At 35.8% G+C, this 20,975-nt stretch overlaps 2 protein-coding genes and 1 pseudogene across 3 annotated transcripts; all 3 read left to right on the forward strand.

Annotated features, from left to right (window-relative positions):
* Positions 1–1,062: 1,062 nt before the first annotated feature.
* Positions 1,063–15,815, forward strand: Taf1 (TATA-box binding protein associated factor 1). Of its 2 annotated transcripts, none has more exons than XM_013313803.1 (35): positions 1,063–1,467; positions 1,939–2,012; positions 2,656–2,903; positions 2,980–3,094; positions 3,236–3,417; positions 3,729–3,900; positions 4,150–4,320; positions 4,595–4,722; positions 5,018–5,265; positions 5,522–5,681; positions 5,879–6,113; positions 6,360–6,545; positions 6,661–6,833; positions 7,073–7,193; positions 7,307–7,464; positions 7,761–7,956; positions 8,204–8,467; positions 8,552–8,685; positions 8,844–9,012; positions 9,426–9,540; positions 9,712–9,911; positions 9,992–10,082; positions 10,342–10,487; positions 10,864–11,040; positions 11,344–11,577; positions 11,825–11,969; positions 12,270–12,400; positions 12,649–12,811; positions 13,210–13,352; positions 13,630–13,801; positions 14,420–14,476; positions 14,594–14,680; positions 15,014–15,153; positions 15,290–15,397; positions 15,682–15,815. In XM_013313803.1, the coding sequence occupies exons 1-35, from the start codon at positions 1,248–1,250 to the stop codon at positions 15,754–15,756; spliced, it is 5,538 nt and encodes a 1,845-aa protein (XP_013169257.1). In that variant the 5' UTR covers positions 1,063–1,247; the 3' UTR covers positions 15,757–15,815. The 2 variants fall into 2 exon arrangements, with proteins under 2 accessions (XP_013169257.1, XP_013169258.1); XM_013313804.1 differs by having other exon boundaries at positions 2,767–2,903; positions 15,682–15,771.
* A 912-nt stretch (positions 15,816–16,727) lies between these two features.
* LOC106118773 (probable tubulin polyglutamylase TTLL1 pseudogene) lies at positions 16,728–18,043 on the forward strand (annotated as a pseudogene).
* A 760-nt stretch (positions 18,044–18,803) lies between these two features.
* Positions 18,804–20,203, forward strand: LOC106118995 (probable tubulin polyglutamylase TTLL1). The gene has a single exon (XM_013313807.1). It carries the CDS (start codon positions 18,880–18,882, stop codon positions 20,113–20,115), a length of 1,236 nt encoding a protein of 411 aa, XP_013169261.1. The 5' UTR covers positions 18,804–18,879; the 3' UTR covers positions 20,116–20,203.
* Positions 20,204–20,975: the final 772 nt, after the last annotated feature.

A 20,975-nucleotide genomic window follows, 5' to 3' on the forward strand; every position in this document is an offset into this window, starting at 1 on the left:
ATTGAGATAATCATTTTTTAATATTTGTACTTTAATAAGTACCTGAAAATGTAAGCGGAAGGTTTCTTCTGAATTTATAACCGCTCTGGTGGTCGTGTAAGCTCATTACGCGAACGTTTCCAAGCTTATCTCTTAAATACTACATTAGAGGACTCCACCACTGTTTAAACATAATTTAACAAGCTTCAATGACTGCTTAACATTGTTTATTTCTTTTTAATGAATGTTTTATTTATTTGCTTATATTGTTAGGAACAAACTTCTTTTTTATTTATTCAGTGAATATTCTCCAAACTTCTCTAGAGCTCATGAAATGTCGGAAGCTATAGTTTTTGCACCCCATATTACAATATTTGTTAGGTTTAAATTGAGGCGCTAAGACTGAACCAGTCTTACCCCTTACGTGCCCTTTTTCTACCTGTTCCACTGTGACCTCTAGTGGCCTAAATCGATATTATCGTTTACTTATAAGGGATGGCTTTACCCTTATAAGTCAGGAAGTGGTTATTTTTGTTTTAAATTAGGTAATATTATTTTCAGTGAGAGGAAATATCTACAAATATAAAATGGAGACGATTTTACATCGTATCAAAGTGAAGCTTAAATATTTATAAACATGCATAGCTCCTACATTAGAAACGCCTTTAAACTTATTTACTGAATACCTAACAACTATTTAACGTTACAATTAAACACCCGTTTTAAGGTTTAATGTGAGCTACTATTCAGGCCTGAAGTATGCACAAGAGTAGAATGTCTTAATTGCACATAGCCGGTACTCTGTGCTTCGTATATTGGAATTTCGTATATTTATATGATATGCATCCTAATATTAGCGAGATCCGTTGAGTTGTTGTGGAAATACTTTCTAACAAAACATGCTTCACTCCAAATATTCGCATTAATAAGAATCCGTATATTAGTAAGATTGAAGGCGAAGTAAAACTCGCAGAGGGATTTAAAACTTGATTTCGTTTTGTTATCGATTTTTTTAAGCGATGACAGCGATTTTTTTTATAATCTATATAGAGTGTTTGTCATTATTTATGATGAAATGTCATCAAAAGTGTCAAAAGTGCCAAGAACGTGAAGTTCGAGTAAAGCGAGTGAAACGTCAAATTAGTTTATATTTATAAAAATTTTAATGCTGATTAACCTAAGCAAACACAATCCCCGTAAATTGTTGTTATGTTTTATATTATATTCATGACCAATAGTTAATAGATATATTCAACAATTGAGGCACAATGTGTGACAGCGATGATCAAGGGGATCACGGCCGATCTGGCATGGATTTAACTGGGTTCTTATTCGGAAACATTGATGAAAGAGGTCAACTTGAAGATGAAGGGTTGCTTGATGGAGAGTCCAAGAAAATGCTCTCCTCTCTTACTCGTCTGGGCTTTGGATCTATGTTATCTGAAGTGCTAGACGAGGATGAACCAAATCAAGATGATGAAGAAAAAGGTATTCGCATTAATTACTACTTTTAGGTCATACAAAAATGTATTAATAACATTTTTAATCTTAAAAAACTTTGGAGAGCAGAATAAAAAAAGCGAGTTCTTGAAAATGTTACCATTTTAAGTTTTAAATGCATGAATAAGCGTACATTCAAATACAGGTACAGCAGTGTAACAAAGAGAGGAAAAGAATAATGTCATTTTAACCTAGGGTAGACTAAGATACATTCTAACCAAGATAAGAGAGAATTTGAAAGGCAGGAAACCTCTGGCAACCCAACAGATGACCTCTTATGGTCCCTTGGATTCTCTCTTATCTGGGTTTGAACGTAATTCTTTTATATCTTACTCTAAGTCATAAGTGTCAAAATCTTTACTGACAATGCATATCATAACTTAGTCATGTTACTTACATGTTATTAAGAACAATTGGATATACTTAAGGAAAATATATTTAGTTCATTTATGTCCACAGATTACTCGGAGAAAAGTCCATCAGCAGTGGACTTTTTTGATATTGATGATGTTGCCGAAGAGGTAAAAGTTGAGGTAAGTGATTTTTTTCTTTTAAAGATCTTAAGATTTAAGATTTTAATATCAAATTATTTAGTATGAACATTTTTATGGTGCTATCCAAATTATATGGCAGTTCACAAATTTGTATAAGACTGCACACAATACAATTTTAGGTATAGATTAGAAGTATGCAAAGGCAGAAGTGGGTAGAGGTGTAATTTTAATTATAATTATAATTTTTCCGACAGTTTTATGTTGCACAACCTATTTATGTACTGTTACTGACTTAATCCAGTTTTTTACTGCACCAGTAATGTGGCAATTACCTGTTCTTTTTATCCTTATGTAACTTGTTTTTTTTTCAATATTGCAATTTGTTTTATGATTGTCTAATGGGTTTACTAACAAATTTAATATTGTATTTTAAATCAGCTCATTTTTAATCAGTGTTGGTGCACAAGGTTGTTATGATTTCCATAAGTTGGATAAAGCCAGGAAGATTATGATGATGATTTTAAATCAGCTCTTTAGTACTAAATAGTTGAACAAGTATCTATACATAGAATTATGTAGTTTTTATGTGGTTAAGGGAAATAAGTGTTATTTACTTGTCTACTTTGGTTATCTCACATATATGTATTGTTGCACTTGTAATAACATGTTGTATTAACACTAGGATTTAGATGATAGCACTAAACAAGATGCACAAGACACAAATATACAGGAAAGTAAGAGAAACGAAATCCGAGAATCACCGAGCAAAGACACAATAAGCGATTTTCCACAGAATGAAGGCAATGATAGGCATGAAGATTGGAGTCGATCAGATTACATGAAAAAGGATGATCAAAGGAATAATGATGAGGGTTATGAAGGTGATATGGAAGGAGATGGAGGACTTATGCCACCACCTTCAACTGTTCCGTTAGTGTTTAAATTTAATTTGAATAATATTATCATTTAATCTAATTAAATTCATAATACTTATGTGTTATTTTAGTAAGCAGAAATCTGACAAACCGAAGAAATTGGAAACACCCCTTGCGGCTATGCTTCCTTCTAAGTATGCAAATGTTGATGTCACTGAACTCTTCCCGGATTTTCGTCCAGATAAAGTAAGTATTGTGTGTGAAATTATTAATTTCAGTTTATTGTTGCTACTTATATAAAAAATGTGTATGACTTAACATTTAAAGGCATATAGAAATAATTTGTAGAAAGATTACAAAAATGATTGTTATTTTTTTTTAACTCAGGTGCTGTTGTTTTCGCGGTTATTTGGTCCTGGTAAATTGTCAAGTCTGCCACAAATATGGCGTGGAGTGAAGAAGAGAAGAAGAAGAAAGCGCAGTGGAAGTACCGGGAGTGACACTGCACCACAGATGCCGGAGTATCAAGAGTCGCAGTATGCAAGTGACGATGAAGATAAATTTCTAAAGTAAGGCTGGTACTATGCAAATATTTTTTTTAATCTATATGTTAGGTTATTAAATTATGTAATTATTTTTGTTAATGTTCTAAATTTTACTTGTGCTAGGATATTTTGTAGTTCACAATAGTCTATTTAGTTAGGATATTTTATAGTGCAATCTACTATTACTACTTTTTTACATTTGAACCTATAACTGTTATCAACAATTTTGTAAAGTGTGCTTTTGTTATATTTCTATTCTTTCCTGCATATAAAGGAATAGCTATCCTAGTTAATTTTAACTTACTATCATGTTCAATAGAATGTAATTTTTTAAGGCCCATGGAAGAGAACCAGCAATCAAATTCGGAAAATAATTCTCAAAATTCTGGTGACAAGTCACAGCGGCCTACACCAGCGCATTGGCGTTTTGGACCCGCGCAGATGTGGTACGATATGTTAAATGTACCCGAAACCGGAGATGGTTTTGACTATGGATTTAAATCCAAGGTAATTTTTTTTAATCTTATTAATTTTATAAATGTGATTTTTTGCATGGATGGATGTTTATTAGAAGGTATCTCCAGAACTGTTGCATGGATTTCGCTGAAATTTGGCATAGATGTAGAACATAGTCTTGAAGAACACATAGATTACTAATTAAGTTTTTTTTTCATCTGGCCCAGACTTAATAAGTGTTATGTCTGTCTTCGTATTTTTTTAATTTGTGTACAAACATAAAACTGACATTTGTTTTAGGCGCCATCTACCGACGTAGAAGAAAAACCGAAAGAGGATGATACATTACTTGAAAGCAACGAAACAGATGATAGTCCAGACAGTGGGTTCCCTGATGATGCCTTCCTTATGGTGTCTCAGCTGCAATGGGAGGATGACGTCATATGGGACGGCAGTGAAATTAAACATAAGGTTTGTGTGTTTTTAACATTTTTATCAAGCCTTAAAAACCATGCTATCATTGTACATACTGAAAAATATTATGTTGCAATCAGCAACTTGAACTCCGAACACAGTCGCTCGAATTATATAACGTGTTTTTGTACAATTGCAGAATTCTCAAGATGTTTTCTTTTCTGGGCTTATTTTCCCTTGTATGGAATCGAAATTTTTGAACGTACATGAAAAATACTCATGTAAAAAAAGCACATAATAAGTGTTGAAGTTAATGGAGTATATTTTGCAGGTATTAGCGCGTCTGAACAGTAAGAGTAATGCTGCAGGCTGGGTGCCTACCTCAGTGAGCAGGACGGCGCAGCAGTTCTCACACCCGCGCCCGCAGCCCACCACACCCCTGCAGACTAAACCTGCCACGTATGAATTTGTTATTGACTTAAATTATAGTATGACAAAGAAAATAAAAATGTATCTTAGGTGCAATACTGTCCTCTTTGATATTTCAATACTCTATCAACATGCGCTGTTATTTTTAATATTAAATCAAGTCCTTCAGAGATATTCTAAAAGTAAATATTGCAAAAAACAAACGTTTCTTTATCGTATGAACCCTGCTTCATATTTACAAGAAGTTTATTCCATACGTTTTCCGCTAGATGGCAGTAATTTCTATTTTCCTTTTAAGACATTTATTTTTATTTTTCTACAACAGTGCGGCTACATCAGCACCTAATGGTCAAGCTGGCGCTGCCGCTGGAGACGGGGAAGACAACACCTGGTACAGCATATTTCCTGTCGAGAACGAGGAGTTGGTCTACGGCACCTGGGAGGATGAAGTTATATGGGATGCTGAGAACATGCCCGCTATACCTAAACCCAAGATCTTGACGCTGGACCCTAATGATGAAAACATCATCCTTGGTATTCCGGATGATGTTGACCCCTCTAAGATTACAAGAGGTAAGTCTAATTAATATTACCTAGTTCTTCATATATTTTGTCTCTATTAGCCCTTTATTCTACGAGAATGTAACCTATTGCAATTTTGTGATACTTAAGTTTATGAAGTTTTTTTTTTCTTTTAGTATAACTATGTCAACCAACAGATGGTGTTTTTCAAGTTTACGGAAATCTTATACCTGTCAAATTTATTTGTAGGTCCTGTCTCGGTTCTCTTGGATTATTATGCGATTTAATATTTAATTATTTTTAATAGAAAGAGGACCCGCACCGAAGGTTAAAATTCCACATCCTCACGTAAAGAAGTCAAAGATCCTATTAGGCAAGGCTGGTGTTATCAATGTGCTGCAGGAAGACGCGCCGCCTCCACCACCCAAGTCTCCTGACAGAGATCCATTTAATATATCTAATGACGTGTGAGTTATCATTTTTTTGTTTATTTTTACTGAGACATCTAGTGGTTCAAAAACGCACTAATTTCTCAAGTTGTCTTGGGTTACCTAAGACTGGAAACTTTTACTGTTAAAAAAAAACTGTAGCATCTCTATCTTAACATTCACTTCCATCCATCCATTATTTCCAAACTAGCTATAATAACCATTGCTATCCTCAGTTACTACCAACCGAAGTCTCAGAACCCTCGCCTGAAAGTTGGTGGCGGTCAGTTGATCCAGCACAGCACTCCAGTGGTGGAACTTCGCGCGCCATTCATCCAGACGCACATGGGTCCGGCACGTCTGCGCGCCTTCCACCGCCCCGCTATGCGCAAGCTGTCCTACGGCCCGCTCGCCGCCGGCGGACCTCATCCAGTGCAACCGCTGCTTAAACATATTAAAAAGAAGGCTAAGGTAATAATCATTAATGTCAGCTTGATCAAGATTAGAAAAAACACTAAATATACCACAGATATACATAAACAGTTAAATACAAACGCAACGACTTCCTTCAAAGTTCACTGAAAAAAATTTAAAATGTTTTTTTTATAAAGTATTTAAGAAAGAAATGAAAAAAATAATACATTCTTTTGCCCACCCTTGACGCTAGCGCCACCTACTAAGCGCTTTTAGTTTTTTTACCATTATACCATACTACAGCAACGTGAAGCTGAGAGACTCGCATCTGGTGGTGGGGACGTGTTCTTCATGCGTACTCCGGAAGATCTAAGCGGCAAGGATGGCGATCTGGTGCTGGTGGAGTTCTGCGAGGAGCATCCGCCCCTCATCTCCCAAGTCGGCATGTGTTCCAAGATAAAGAATTACTACAAGAGAACTGCTATCAAGGTAAAATCATAATATATGATATTGACAATGACTATTTCTTTTTTTTTCGTAATTTATAATTATTTACTCAAAACAAATTCTTTTTATACATTTATTAAAATAATTATAATTTCAGGACACTGGACCGAAATCATTTAAATACGGTGAGGTTGCGTACGCGCATACGTCTCCGTTCCTGGGCATCCTCGCGCCGGGGGCGACGCAACCCGTAGTAGAGAACAATATGTACCGCGCGCCGATATACGAACATACACTGCCGCAGACTGACTTCCTTGTTATAAGGACCAGGTAACATTTCTCTCTCTTTCTCTCTTCAAGTCACTCTCCGTCTCTTTCTCTTGCTTAGTTGTCTCTCCGACTCTTACACATTAGATTAAAAATGCATGGAGGCTACAATACAGTTTAAAGACTGTTTTGACGAAATAATTAAGAAAATTGAATAAAAATACAAATATTAATTAACAGTTTATTATTCTATAGTGTATTTTCTAGTTTTTTTTAAAACATTTTTGTTTTGCTATTTCTAGGCAAGGTTACTATATTCGTGAGATTGACGCTTTGTTCGTTGCGGGTCAAGAGTGTCCCTTGTATGAAGTGCCTGGACCGAATTCCAAGAGAGCTAATAACTTCGTTCGTGATTTTCTACAGGTAATGTTGTATATTTTATCTTTTTAGTATTCAGCATAAAAATATTAGGAATAATAATCGGTTTCTTTTTCTGAGATTCTGGAATTTTTTTTATTGATATTGTGTTTTTTTAGGTTTACATATACAGGCTGTTCTGGAAATCCCGTGACAATCCGCGTCGAATAAAGATGGATGATATAAAACGTGCCTTTCCCTCACATTCAGAGAGTTCTATACGTAAACGTCTCAAGTTGTGTGCAGACTTTAAGAGAACTGGATTGGATTCTAATTGGTACGTTATTTAATTTAGAATAGACATTTTTATCGCAAATTATACAAATATAGTCGAACCTGGTTAAGAGAGAAATCTAAATGAGGGAGAAAAATTTCGCGGACCCTTGGACTCCCGCTAATCCATGTCCGACTATATATTGATAAATTAAACTATCGCTTAGTATACTTTCCTCTGAGTTTCAAAATAATTGAGGCTTTTTTATTGAGAAACTTCAAGACTTAAATACATTTGAAACGACTTAGCATATTTGTAGCAATTGTTTACTATACACAATTTAATTGTTTTTTTTTCAGGTGGGTAATAAAACCAGATTTCCGACTACCGTCCGAAGAAGAGATCCGTGCGATGGTGTCGCCTGAGCAATGCTGTGCTTACTTCAGCATGGCCGCTGCGGAACAGAGGCTGAAGGACGCAGGATATGGAGAGAAATTCATCTTCACACCTATGGAAGATGATGATGAGGAGATGCAGTTGAAGATGGACGACGAGGTATTTATTAAAGACAAAGAATAAATGACTGAATGAATGACCTACTGGATCGATACAATGTCACGACTACACACATGACAGGAGTAAATTGAAAATCATTTTGCATTTCCTCTAATGAGTACGTGTGCCAGAGGTCATAGTCTAGGCTGCATGACAGAATATTCTACGATTTGAATTTTAATAATCTCTTTCAAAGATAACTTTATTACAACTAGAACTATACTTATATAAAACATGCTTTTTCCAGGTGAAAGTGGCACCATGGAACACGACCCGTGCATACATACAAGCGATGCGAGGGAAATGTCTGCTCCAGCTGACAGGTCCAGCTGACCCGACCGGCTGCGGCGAAGGATTCTCCTACGTGCGCATGCCCAACAAACCCACGCAGCAGCCTAATGAAGAACAGCAACCCAAGAGAACTGTCACTGGTACTGATGCTGATCTTAGAAGACTCAGCTTGAATAATGCTAAGGCGTTATTAAGGAAGTTTGGGGTACCTGAGGAAGAGGTATGTGCTTTATTGGTATTAAAAAGATAGGAATGTAGTAGAAAGTTAAATTTACCAATAAAACACAAATTATATTTTTTCTAGATCAAAAAATTATCGAGATGGGAAGTTATCGATGTCGTTAGAACTTTGTCAACGGAAAAAGCAAAAGCCGGCGAAGAAGGTATGACCAAATTCTCGAGAGGAAATCGATTTTCAATCGCTGAACACCAAGAAAGGTAAATTATGAACATAATAATTAATTTTAATAATTATCGTTATAATTCTTTATCTTTGTAACATAGTTAATCATCATCGTTTTAAGAAAACTTGATTTTAATATAGTCATCTCTTTCATTCTCTATAAAAATATTGAGAGAACAATATGTTATTGTAGGTATAAAGAAGAATGTCAGCGTATATTCGAGCTGCAGAACCGAGTTCTTACGAGCACTGAGGTACTTAGTACGGATGAAGCTGAGAGCTCCGTCAGCGAGGAGTCAGATCTTGAGGAGATGGGCAAGAACCTGGAGAATATGCTCGCCAATAAAAAGACAACGGAACAGGTAAATATATAGACTGACAAGGTTATCTGAACCAATGGGCATAAATCAAACTAAATTCTGACAGCTCACTAGCGCCTTTATGTCAACGTCAAACAGTCACACCTCTATTGGAGCTGTCTTGTATTTTTTCTTTTTTTATTACATTTTCTTTGTCTAAGTAGGTTTTAATATTCTGATTGACTGCGGTAGCTGTGCCTCTCCCCGCTTTAGATATTCTTTTTTAACCATATGTTAGTAACAACGCACATCATTCATTTTATGCCCATATCTTTACATATATGTGTCTTTGCTGAATGTTAAATAAACACAATGTAGATAAGTATTACCATCTTTTTCGAATCGCGTAATTTTGTTCATATAGTTTTGCTTTATTATACTTTGTATGTCGTTAATCGCTTTGTCTTTTATTATAGCTATCATTAGAAAGAGAAGAAGCAGAACGGGCAGAATTAAGAAAAATGATTCTAGGACAATCTGAAAAGAAACCACAAATCAATCAAAATGATCAACAACAGAGTTCAAATCAAGGTAATGTACAAAATTAAATGTTAAAAACCAACCAAAGTAAACGATTACATATTTTTTATTCAAAGGAGACCAAATACACTGGCCGTTACATTAAAAAAGAGAGATTTTGTTACAGCGCCATCTATTGGACTTTTACATAATCATTTACTTCTGATTTGTTTTTTTATCTAGGACGTGTACTAAGAATAGTACGTACATTCCGTAACCCTTCGGGTCAGAGGTATACTCGTGTAGAATTAGTTCGTAAAGCGGCTGTTATAGAGGCATATACTAAAATACGGTCTACTAAAGACGAAGCCTTCATACGACAATTCGCCACAATGGATGAAACACAGAAAGAAGAAATGAAAAGGGAAAAACGAAGAATTCAGGTTTTTTTTTTTTAATCTGTACATTTCTTTTGTAGTATGTGTTTCAAATAAGAATTAATAGTGAAATTAATCTATTCTAGGAACAATTGAGACGTATTAAAAGGAATCAAGAAAGAGAAAGGTTGGCCGGTAACGTGACAGTGCCGGCTCCGTTCCCTAGCAATTTTGATAGTAAGTATATTGCACAGATATGAACAATTACTTAAAATTTACTTAAAACGCATAAGGTCACAAATAAAATATTTGTTTATTGAATGTGTTCGAATATCATGACTCTTGTATTGACACTATTTGTGATCTCTGTTTTTTTTCAAAGAGAATGTAAAAGATTACAAAATGTCACGGCAATGCAAAAGTGGGACGGTTTCCTTAGGACTGCTTGTACATATTAGGCATGATTCATATATTAATAATTCTCATTTTTTACCAGACTCTAAAATGTCAACCTCATCATCAATGGACATGAGTTCGTCATCGCCAGGGCTGACGCTGCTGGGTCAGATCAAGCAGGAGGTGGACCTGCAGACTCCCTCGCGTCACCGCCGCGCCAAGCTCAAACCAGACTTGAAACTCAAGGTTCTTATACACAGAAAGATAAATTTACTCTTAGGCTGAATCCAGAGGGACATGCAAAATTACCGATATAAAAATGTTATATGTTATTTAAAAGAAAAAAAAAACCTTGAAATATCACGACTCGCCTGATTACAACTAAATTTTATGTATTTTTTTTTAATTTTAGATTCACAATTTTACCTATAAGGTTGATAGTAAATACTGATATCGAGATTTCAAAGAATGATTTATAGAAAAATGACACATCGTTAGTTGCTAATATTTGCTAGCTTTATTTGCATGGGTGTAGACAAATAGTCTGGACGAAAAATTTCTATGTAGTCAGTTTATAAAATATCTAAATTCCTGACTGATCAGTAACATGGTTGTTGTGCAGTGCGGAGCATGCGGTCAGGTGGGTCACATGCGCACGAACAAGGCGTGCCCGCTGTACTCAGGGTCGCTGAGCGCGCCGCTGTCGCCGGAGCACGACGAGCCACCACCAGACCCTGATGATGACGACCTCGGATATGTAGACGGCACCAAGCTTACACTGCCCTCTAAACTTATCAAGGTAAGCTAGTTTTAAATAAATTAAGTTATGCTTATGACGTAGTTTTTTATAAGGAAGATGTTTGTAAATAGCAAGAGTAAAGAGATTGCGTTTTTTTAATTATCGTCACTGTAAGCTAAACCATAGTTACAATATTGTTAATACTAGGACTTTATTAGTATTTTGGTGGTCACAATATAGTGTCTTACAACAGCAAAAATTACTTTTTCCTAACTTAATCGATATTTTTTTAATTGAATTTAACGCCATCTATACTAACATAAAAACAACACCGATTTTTTTTAATTTGTATATTTCATGCAGCAATCAGCAGAGGATCTCAAACGTCGTGGTATGAGTCGCAGTGAGATCAGAGCGGGGGGTAGAAACAAACGGCGCGGCACTATCACTGAGTCTTGTGATTACCTTGTACGTAGACCAGCGGAGAGACGTCGTACTGACCCACTGGTTACCCTGTCTTCATTGCTGGAAGCTGTGCTCAATCATATGCGGCATCTCCCTGATGTACAACCCTTCTTGTTTCCTGTCAATCCTAAGGTGAGTTACATTTTAAGCATATTTCTATATTTTTCTCGTATATTTAGAATTTTACTGGTAACCTGACTTTGTTGAATGAACTGACGTTTTTACCCTTGCTTTTGGTCAAAATACGGAGAAAGTAAAACTAAATCGTGTTTTAATCTTATAAAACTCAATTTTATTTGCAATCAAAATATCTGTACTGACTTTGGTCTGTCTGAACGATTATTTTATAAAGTGTACTATCGTAGTATTTTTCTTTCAGTTGGTAGCGGATTACTACCGAATCGTGTCGCGGCCGATGGACTTGCAGACGATCAGAGACAATCTGCGACAGAAACACTACCAGAGCCGCGAGGAGTTCTTGGCTGACGTCAACCAGATTGTTGAAAATTCAACACTATATAATGGTATGTTTATATCATACTAGCGATCGCTCACCACTCCATCGGTTTTATATTAAAAAAACATAATATGTAGTATGCTAAATTTCATCAAGATCCGTTTGGCCGTTCTGGAGATACCTTCAAACAAACATCCATCCATCCATCTATCTGAACATTCACATTTATAATATTAGTAAGATTTTTACGTATATAGACTCTTATCATCTCTTTCGTTCCATTAATGACTTTTGTCAAATATTTAGATAATAGCAATTTTATCAATATTAATTCCTTTCTTGTGCATTACATTTTAATATACTTAAGGTCCTACGAGTAGTCTGACGGTGGCCGCTCAGCGCATGTTGCAGCGCTGCGTTGAGAAATTAGCAGAGAAAGAGGAACAGCTCATGAAACTAGAAAAACAAATCAATCCTTTGCTCGATGATAACGATCAGGCAAGTCATAATATATGAGTAATAGATCCTTAGTGATTATTTAGGTAATCATTAAAGTACTCTTAGAACGTCAATTAGTGGTTTGTACAAACAATAGAATATTATCTATTTTTCCAAGAATTGTATGTAACTTATGCAAACAGATCCGTCGATCTATCATATCTGAATAGATTAAGGAAGTACTTTAAGACAAGATAAGGTCAATTACAAATGCAAAACAGTTAAGTTTTATATTCATTTTGTTCCAGGTGGCGCTATCGTTTATATTAGAGAATCTATTGACAACGAAGCTGAAGGTGATGCCGGAGGCGTGGCCTTTCGTGAAACCTGTCAACAAGAAGCAGGTGAAGGATTACTACAACGTCATCAAGCGGCCCATAGACATGGAGACCATGGGCAAGAAGATACAAGGTGAAGAAATAACCTAATTAGGCTTAATGCTTTAAGGTCCTTTTCCACAAAAGCAAGATTCGACTACTAACTATTGTGGTTGTTTACAAACAACACGTCTCTTTCATTCTTTCGAAAAAAAAGAGATAACAATAAGTTTCATACAATTATTACGTTAGTGAAATTTCACGGTTTGTGTAATACCACATATTCTATGAATAATCTAGTCATTTCCCACTGGAATAATAAATCTATAGCGAGAATTTCCCTAGAGGAAAAAGGGTTTTCTTATTATTAAGAATACTTTATTATCTTTGATAATAAGACTTCGCTTCAAAGTAGGCTAACAATTTCTAGTATCAAAATGTAACGTTCCTTGTATAAATGTAAATTGTTATCGATAAATTGAAATTTTCCAGCTCATAAATATCACAGTCGCGAGGACTTCCTCAAGGACGTGCAGCTGCTGGTCGACAACTGCCGCGCGTACAACGGCATCAACTCTCAGTTCACGAGGCAAGCTGAGGCCATACTCAAAGTTACTAGAGAATCACTTGAACAGGTAATATTATACTCATTGTATTAATAAAAGGATTCATAATCTTCAAAATTGTCTTCAAAACTGTCGGAATCCTTTTTTACATATTCAAAGTGATCTAATATTTTTAAGTAAGTATGATCATTGAAAAAAACTGGAGATTTTTAGTAAATAAGCGTTACCACCAGAATTTGTTAAAAATAAAAATAATATAGAAAATATAGTTCCTTTTTTTAATTGAGTACTGACAAGATTTTTATAGCTATTTTTGTCATAAAACAAATATTTTATTTGATACCAGTTTGGCGATCACGTGAGCCAATTGGAAGCGAACATAAGCAAGGTGCAACAGAAGATGCTGGAAGAAGCTGAGCAGTCGGACGTGGAGTCCGAGGATACGCAGCTGCAGGGAGACGAGAAGCGAGGACGTGGTAGACCGAGGAAATACAAGCCTTCTACTTCCACAGCTGATGGTATGAACAAAATATAATTCGTTCTTCTATCCAAAGCTAAATATAAGTATACAAGCTGACGCCCCCGTCTGCGTCCGCGCGGAATTTAAAAAAAATAGTAGCCTATGCTGCCAGGCTATGTTCTACATGTATGCCATATTTCAGCGAGGTCCATGATACCATACTGGAGATATTGCCAAACAAACATCCATCCATCCATCTATGGACATTCGCATTTATAATATTAGTAAGATTTTAACAAAATTCTTATGACATTTGGAAAATATGTGAACTAACAATGTCATTGTGACAGCTTCGTATTTTGACCAAAGAGTAAGCGGCAGCGGTTCAATGTTGCCATTTTCATAATTTTGTAATTCCATAAAAATATGACCTATGATGTTATGATATAAAGTTTAATTTGCTAATTTGTGTGGATCTATCAATTTAAATAGGAAGGAATAACTAGGACAAATAAGATCCTAATTTAAAATTAATTTCTTGGAATCAAGATTTGTATCCGGCATTTAAGTTGGCACGCATGAAACAAGAGTGCTCTTTAACGCGACGTGCCAACTTGATAGTTTTAAATTTGTTACATGTTTTTGTCGCACTGATTTTAATATTTATTCATGTTAGGTGCAACACCGAGAAAGCGAGGCAGACCTAGGAAGGATATTAATAGTTTGGAAGAAGGTATGTATAAACTTATTTAATATCATGTAAAAATAAGAAAAAAATTATTAAGGAAAAATTATTCTTTTGCATAATCTAATAATGCTTTTATTTATATATTTTTTTAATTTGTTTTAGATCTACAATATTCTGACAGCGGCAGTTCTGAATTGGAGGAGGTTGAATCAAAGGATGGTGCTTATGTTGAACTATCTGTTAATGCAGGTAAATAATACGTGTACAATAACATGAGACCTTTAGTGAATTATGAAAGTCAAGCAATGGTCGAAATATTTTTCTCTGAAAATCGCGCTTGTCAGAGTACCCTTATTGTAGAACTTCATTGCCTAACACTACTTATTGTATTAATACATATTGCCATCTCTTTTCATTGTCTTTGACAAAACAGAGACAAGATCTACGATTATAACCTGACCAGAAATATAAAAACCTTTGTTATATTGCTTTATTTGGAAGTAATCCTTTGCGTACATTTAAAATTAATGTAATGAATCCGATTGTAGTGCCCCAAAGCTAAGATCTTTATATTCTTGATAGATGATAATATCGGAGGCGAGGGCTTCGACACGTCGGAATTCTTGAAGATAAAGCGCGAGGTGCCTGACGAGCCGCCGCATACTGATGACTACGTTGACCTTGACCGCAGCAATGACTATACATTCCCAACTGTTGTTAAGGTAAGAAATATATAATAAGTAAAAAAAAACAGCTAAGGTTCACTGCCGATACATGTAGAATCAAGGACATTTATTTCTTTGTCATTTCCACAGTTTGACACGTTTTAACAGACATGTTATAATTTTGTCGTAACAGGAGGAGCCAATAGAACCTGATATGAACATGGAGCCGCACATGATGGAGCAGCAAGGACCGCCTCTCGACCCACCGCACTTCAAAGAGGAGCCTCCTGAAAACTGGCAGGTGAGTCCAAGCTACGACTAAACGGATGGGCCTGTCGATATATAATATATGGAAACTGTTGCCATGAATTTGATCGGCCCAATGAAAAAAATTGGATTTTTTTAAATTCTCACAAACCAGGGCACTTATTTGGAGTAAGGTGTCACGATTCTTTTACACTAGAGTCTCACAGAGTTTAATCAGATTTTTTTTTTAATTTTGTAATAAAAAAAACACCTTTACGTTATTTCTTTTTCAAAAAATCTTATTTGGTGTCATCATGTCTTATATAATTTTTTCAACAGCCTGATCCAGCTATACAAGACGATCTTCAAGTCACCGACAGCGAAGAAGAAGCAGAGGACGGGTTGTGGTTTTAAAATAGTCCGTCTTACTCTAACTTTGGGAGAAAGACGGAGATAGCAATGATGTAAATATTTTTTAATATTAAGCTTAAGTGGGGATGAGATAGACTCTATGTGAAGACGTCAAACTAACGATAGTTATAATTTTTTTATTGATTTTTGTTAGTTTAGTTAAAGCAATATTAAATTGGTTTATCGTGTTAAGACATACAAATAATAAGCTCTGTTTGATTGACTAAATTGTTACGAATTTGTAAGCGTAATGTTAGATGTTTTACAATAAAGAATTATTAAACATTCATTCATTTTATTTCTTCGATTAAAACCCAAAACTCGGTTGTGGTCAGCCTTATTTGATATAAGATCGAGACCAACTTGCATGGTTTCTTGATTTCAGTGAGAGTTAAAAACAATTATTTAACCTCTACTTAACATTCTCTGTAGAACGTCTGAAGATATTAAAAACATCTCGTAAAATACCTTAAAAATATGATTCATAAAATTTGTAATAACACAAAGCAAACGTAATAAACATAATATTTCTCTTTCTCGTTTCGTTCGCAATCATAAAAATAATGTATACAGCAATTCTGGCGATGGAATTCTTCTTAGCGGCGCGTTATCGCTCGACTTTATTAAATCATGTATGCGGGAGACGGGGCTGATTTTATTATCGCTGCGAAGCGGCAACCACCCGTTGGCCTGCTTAAGTAATATGTTTAACTCCAGCGTACATCTGAAATGAAAGATATCAGATTACAAAACACATTTTATACTTACAAATCTCAATGAAATTGGTCAATTTTCTACAATCTTTGATACATACTAAATAATAAGTACTTTTTCCTCCATTAATATGTTTGTTAGATCGATAAGAGAGCGTTTCTAGTTTACGATAGTAAAACGCTTGTTTACCTTAGTAACAATTCAACGTAGTAACGTTCAATACACTTTCAATCTGATTCTTCCTAGTCTAAGAAAATTGATAAAAATGAATCCAGATTCAAAGAAACTTGCTGCAAGTTTCTACGGACGTGTGAATGCGCCAATAGTTGAAAGATGTCGAGTGAACTTTTGCACAGATTTAGAAAAGTCAGTGTTAATGAGCAATTTCGAGCGCCGCGGCTGGCATCAAGTGAGCCCTGACGACGAATGGAACTTCTACTGGGCTTCAACGCAAACCTGCAGGAATCTTTTCAGCGTAGAAAGTGGCTACCGTATGAACGATAATCAAATGATTAACCATTTCCCTAATCATTACGAACTTTCCAGAAAGGATTTACTTGTTAAAAATATCAAAAGGTATCGTAAAGAATTGGAGAGAGAAGGTAACCCGTTAGCAGAGAAAGCAGAGGTCGTTTTACAAGGCGGTCAGGTGGTCACGCGGTATGTTCATTTGGATTTCGTTCCGGTGACGTTCGTTTTGCCCGCAGATTACAACATGTTCGTGGAGGAATATCGCAAATCCCCGCAGAGCACATGGATTATGAAGCCATGTGGTAAGTCGCAAGGCACCGGAATTTTCCTCATAAACAAATTATCGAAACTTAAGAAATGGTCTCGTGAAGCTAAGGCTCCGTTTCATCCACAACTCACTAAAGAGAGTTACGTAATTTCCCGATACATTGACAACCCTTTGCTGATCGGAGGAAAAAAGTTTGATTTGAGATTGTACGTGCTTGTAACTTCTTTCAGGCCGCTGAAAGCATATCTATTCCAGTTGGGATTTTGTCGTTTTTGTACAGTAAAATACGATACTAGTGTCACGGAATTAGATAATATGTACGTGCATCTTACAAACGTGAGTGTACAGAAACATGGCGGCGACTATAACAGTATACATGGCGGAAAAATGAGCGTTCAGAACTTAAAATTATATCTAGAAGGGACGAGAGGGAAGGCGGTAACTGATAAATTGTTTGCAGCGATGCAGTGGTTGATTGTGCATTCCCTGAAAGCGGTGTCTTCGGTTATGGCCAACGATAGACATTGCTTTGAATGTTACGGGTACGACATCATAATTGACAATCAATTAAAGCCATGGCTCGTAGAAGTGAATGCCTCTCCGTCGCTTACATCAACCACTGTTAATGACAGAATATTGAAATATAAACTGATTGATAACATTTTATCTGTGGTTCTTCCTCCTGAAGGCGTACCCGATGTCCGCTGGAACAAGCAACCAAATGTAGAAGCACTAGGAAACTTTGATTTGCTTATAGATGAAGAGCTAATGGAGAAAGATGAACAAACAAGTGCTAGTAATCGTGGACATAAAAGCCATAAAAATCGTACAACTTAAGCTTTAGATGGAAAAACCGATAAAAATTATTTAGATTATTATACTATAATTTTAATAAATACAGTAAGATAAAAATAATAAAACTTTTAATTTAAAATTCTTGGTAAATATTTTTGTGTACCGAAAGATAATTCCTAGTGGCTGTTGCTAGCCACTTCAAAAACAATCAGACAGCTCCAAGCTTCGGCTCCGTGTCAACAAAAATTTAATTAAAATTAGCGGCAACTGACAGAATTCCGGCTAAACTAAAATTTAATTTTCTCATTCAACATTCTTATATTCTCTACCTTCATTTAAATAATCTTTTAAAACATGAATTAACTCGGGTTTAAAATGGGCTTAAAATGTCGAAAGAAAACATCTATTAGTCATTTACAAGCAAAGAGTTAGTGCTAACTGCTATATTTAGCACCTGAGAAGCTATACCTGCATTCCATTTACATATTTCCTTTGTCCTGTAATAAAAAAAAAATATTAATTTGAATTATAAATGCGAAAGTTTGGGTAAATGGATGGATTTTGGTTATTACTTATCTGGAAAACAGCTTAACGGATCTTAATGACCTGTGGCACAGACGTAGAACGTAGTCTGGTAGAACTTATATGTTGCTTACTGAGTTTTTTTCTAGTTCCACATAAACTAAGCTGTGGGCAAAAGACAGTATTTTATAAACCGACAGATCTAACTTTTACTTTATGAAATAAAACCAACTTTTTGCTTATTTTCGATGACGTAACTTTAAAAGTAAAATCTGTCAGTTTCTGTCCTCAAAATGACGTCTGTTTAGGATAAAATTAATATATTTTGTTGTAAATTATTACTGTTTTATTTCACAATGGACAAACGAGTGACGTATTGTACGGACTTGGAGAAGTCGGTCATAATGAGCAACTTCGAGCGGCGCGGCTGGATACAAGTGGGGCCGGAGGACGAGTGGAACTTTTATTGGTCTTTCACGCAAAATTGTCGGAACATCTTCAGCATAGATAACGGATACAGGATGAACGACAATCAAATAATTAATCATTTTCCAAATCACTACGAAATATCACGTAAAGATTTATTAGTGAAAAATATAAAAAGATACCGCAAGGAACTAGAAAAAGAAGGGAATCCTTTGGCGGAGAAAATGGAAGTCGTTTTACCGAGTGGTCAAGTCGCGACTCGCTATGTTCATTTAGATATAATTCCTGTAACTTATGTATTACCCGCAGATTATAACATGTTCGTGGAAGAGTATAGAAAGTCGCCCCAGAGCACGTGGATCATGAAACCCTGCGGCAAGTCTCAGGGCACTGGCATATTTCTAATAAACAAACTTTCAAAACTGAAGAAATGGTCTCGAGAGGCGAAAATTCCTTTTCATCCTCAACTTAGTAGCAAAGAAAGTTATGTAATATCGCGATACATCGACAACCCGCTTTTGATAGGCGGCAAGAAGTTCGACTTGAGGCTGTACTTGTTGGTGACTTCGTTCCGACCGCTTAAAGCGTATTTGTTCAAGCACGGATTCTGTAGATTTTGCACAGTCAAATACGATACGAGCGTGACCGAGTTGGATAATATGTATGTGCATTTGACAAATGTGAGTGTACAGAGACACGGCGTTGAATATAACAGCTTGCACGGCGGGAAAATGAGCGTGCAAAATTTTCGTTTATATTTGGAAGGTACGCGCGGCAGATCGGTAACTGAGAAACTGTTTGCGGATATGCACTGGCTGATAGTTCACTCGTTGAAAGCCGTAGCACCAGTTATGGCGAACGACCGTCATTGTTTTGAATGTTATGGATATGATATTATCATCGATAATACGCTTAAGCCTTGGCTCGTGGAAGTGAACGCGTCGCCCTCACTGCAGTCGACTACTCATAACGATCGCATATTGAAATATAAACTGATCGACAACATTATTTCGGTCGTGGTGCCTCCAGATGGTATTCCTGATGCAAGATGGAATAAAATACCATCCGTAGAAGCTTTAGGGGACTTTGAAGTGTTAATAGACGAAGAATTGATGGAGAAAGAAGAAAACGGTTGTCGACCCACCAAAAATTCTCGTTATAGATAATATTTTATATGTATTTTGGTAAAGACGTATTAAAATGGAGTTTGTGAATAGAACAGTTTAATATAATAGCTTGTACGATCTCTTTATATGTTTTTTTAGTTTTAATGAGAAAACGAATTATCAACACAATATTGATTAACGTTTTAAAATTTACATATGTTACTACGCAAAAAGATATAAGGCTCCTAAGAATTCCTATGAACTGACAATAAGAACTTTAAGAAGGTAGCGCGCGGGTTGGTCTTGCATAAAAGAATATACAAACTGCTAACTTCTAGGCGCTTATCTATTAACTATCTGACAATAACTGAGCGGTCGCAGAGGATAAAACTTTAAGAAGAAAAAAGCTATCAAGTGACAGTAACAAACAAGGAACTTTGCACAAACTAAAGAGGAATCTGATAAAAAACTTATGTTTAAAGTTGGTCGTATCGCCTTGGCGTTGTAATGGCGGTGGGAGTTTGTAAAGGACGGAAGTAATTTCGTTACCCGTTCGACGGTCCCTACTTTTGTGGTTAAGATTGTCGATATTGTCGACCTTTAGCTGTTATACGCTTTGTCGGGACCGAACTTATATTAGGATACGATATAAATAGTTTAAGGATACATTTTTACGAACGTTAAATGGAACCTATTTTCGGAAACGCATTGAAATCACTATCCATTTTCGTAATAGCGAGGAGTTGTTCTTTAAGAATGTTTAATTATTTAAACCGCCTTTCAACAGGACGAGGTTCTTTCATTTCGTCTGTATGATTTTTTCTGCTAAGTATACGTACTCTCTCTGATAATAAGTGTGCTCGACTAGTTGAACCCGGCTTCCATTGAACAAAAAAGTTGACATTGTCAAGCGAAAAGGG

This window comes from Papilio xuthus, unplaced genomic scaffold, assembly GCF_000836235.2.
Source record: "Papilio xuthus unplaced genomic scaffold, Pxut_1.1 DF827542.1, whole genome shotgun sequence".
Classification (NCBI taxonomy): Eukaryota; Metazoa; Arthropoda; class Insecta; order Lepidoptera; family Papilionidae; genus Papilio; species Papilio xuthus.

Coding starts and splice junctions, on each gene's coding strand:
- LOC106118995 (XM_013313807.1), top strand. CDS start 18,880: ATGGACAAACGAGTGACGTATTGTACGGACTTGGAGAAGTCGGTCATA.
- Taf1 (XM_013313803.1), top strand. CDS start 1,248: ATGTGTGACAGCGATGATCAAGGGGATCACGGCCGATCTGGCATGGAT. Junction 6,114..6,359: donor ATATTAAAAAGAAGGCTAAG/GTAATAATCATT, acceptor ACCATACTACAG/CAACGTGAAGCTGAGAGACT. Junction 9,912..9,991: donor GGGAAAAACGAAGAATTCAG/GTTTTTTTTTTT, acceptor AATCTATTCTAG/GAACAATTGAGACGTATTAA.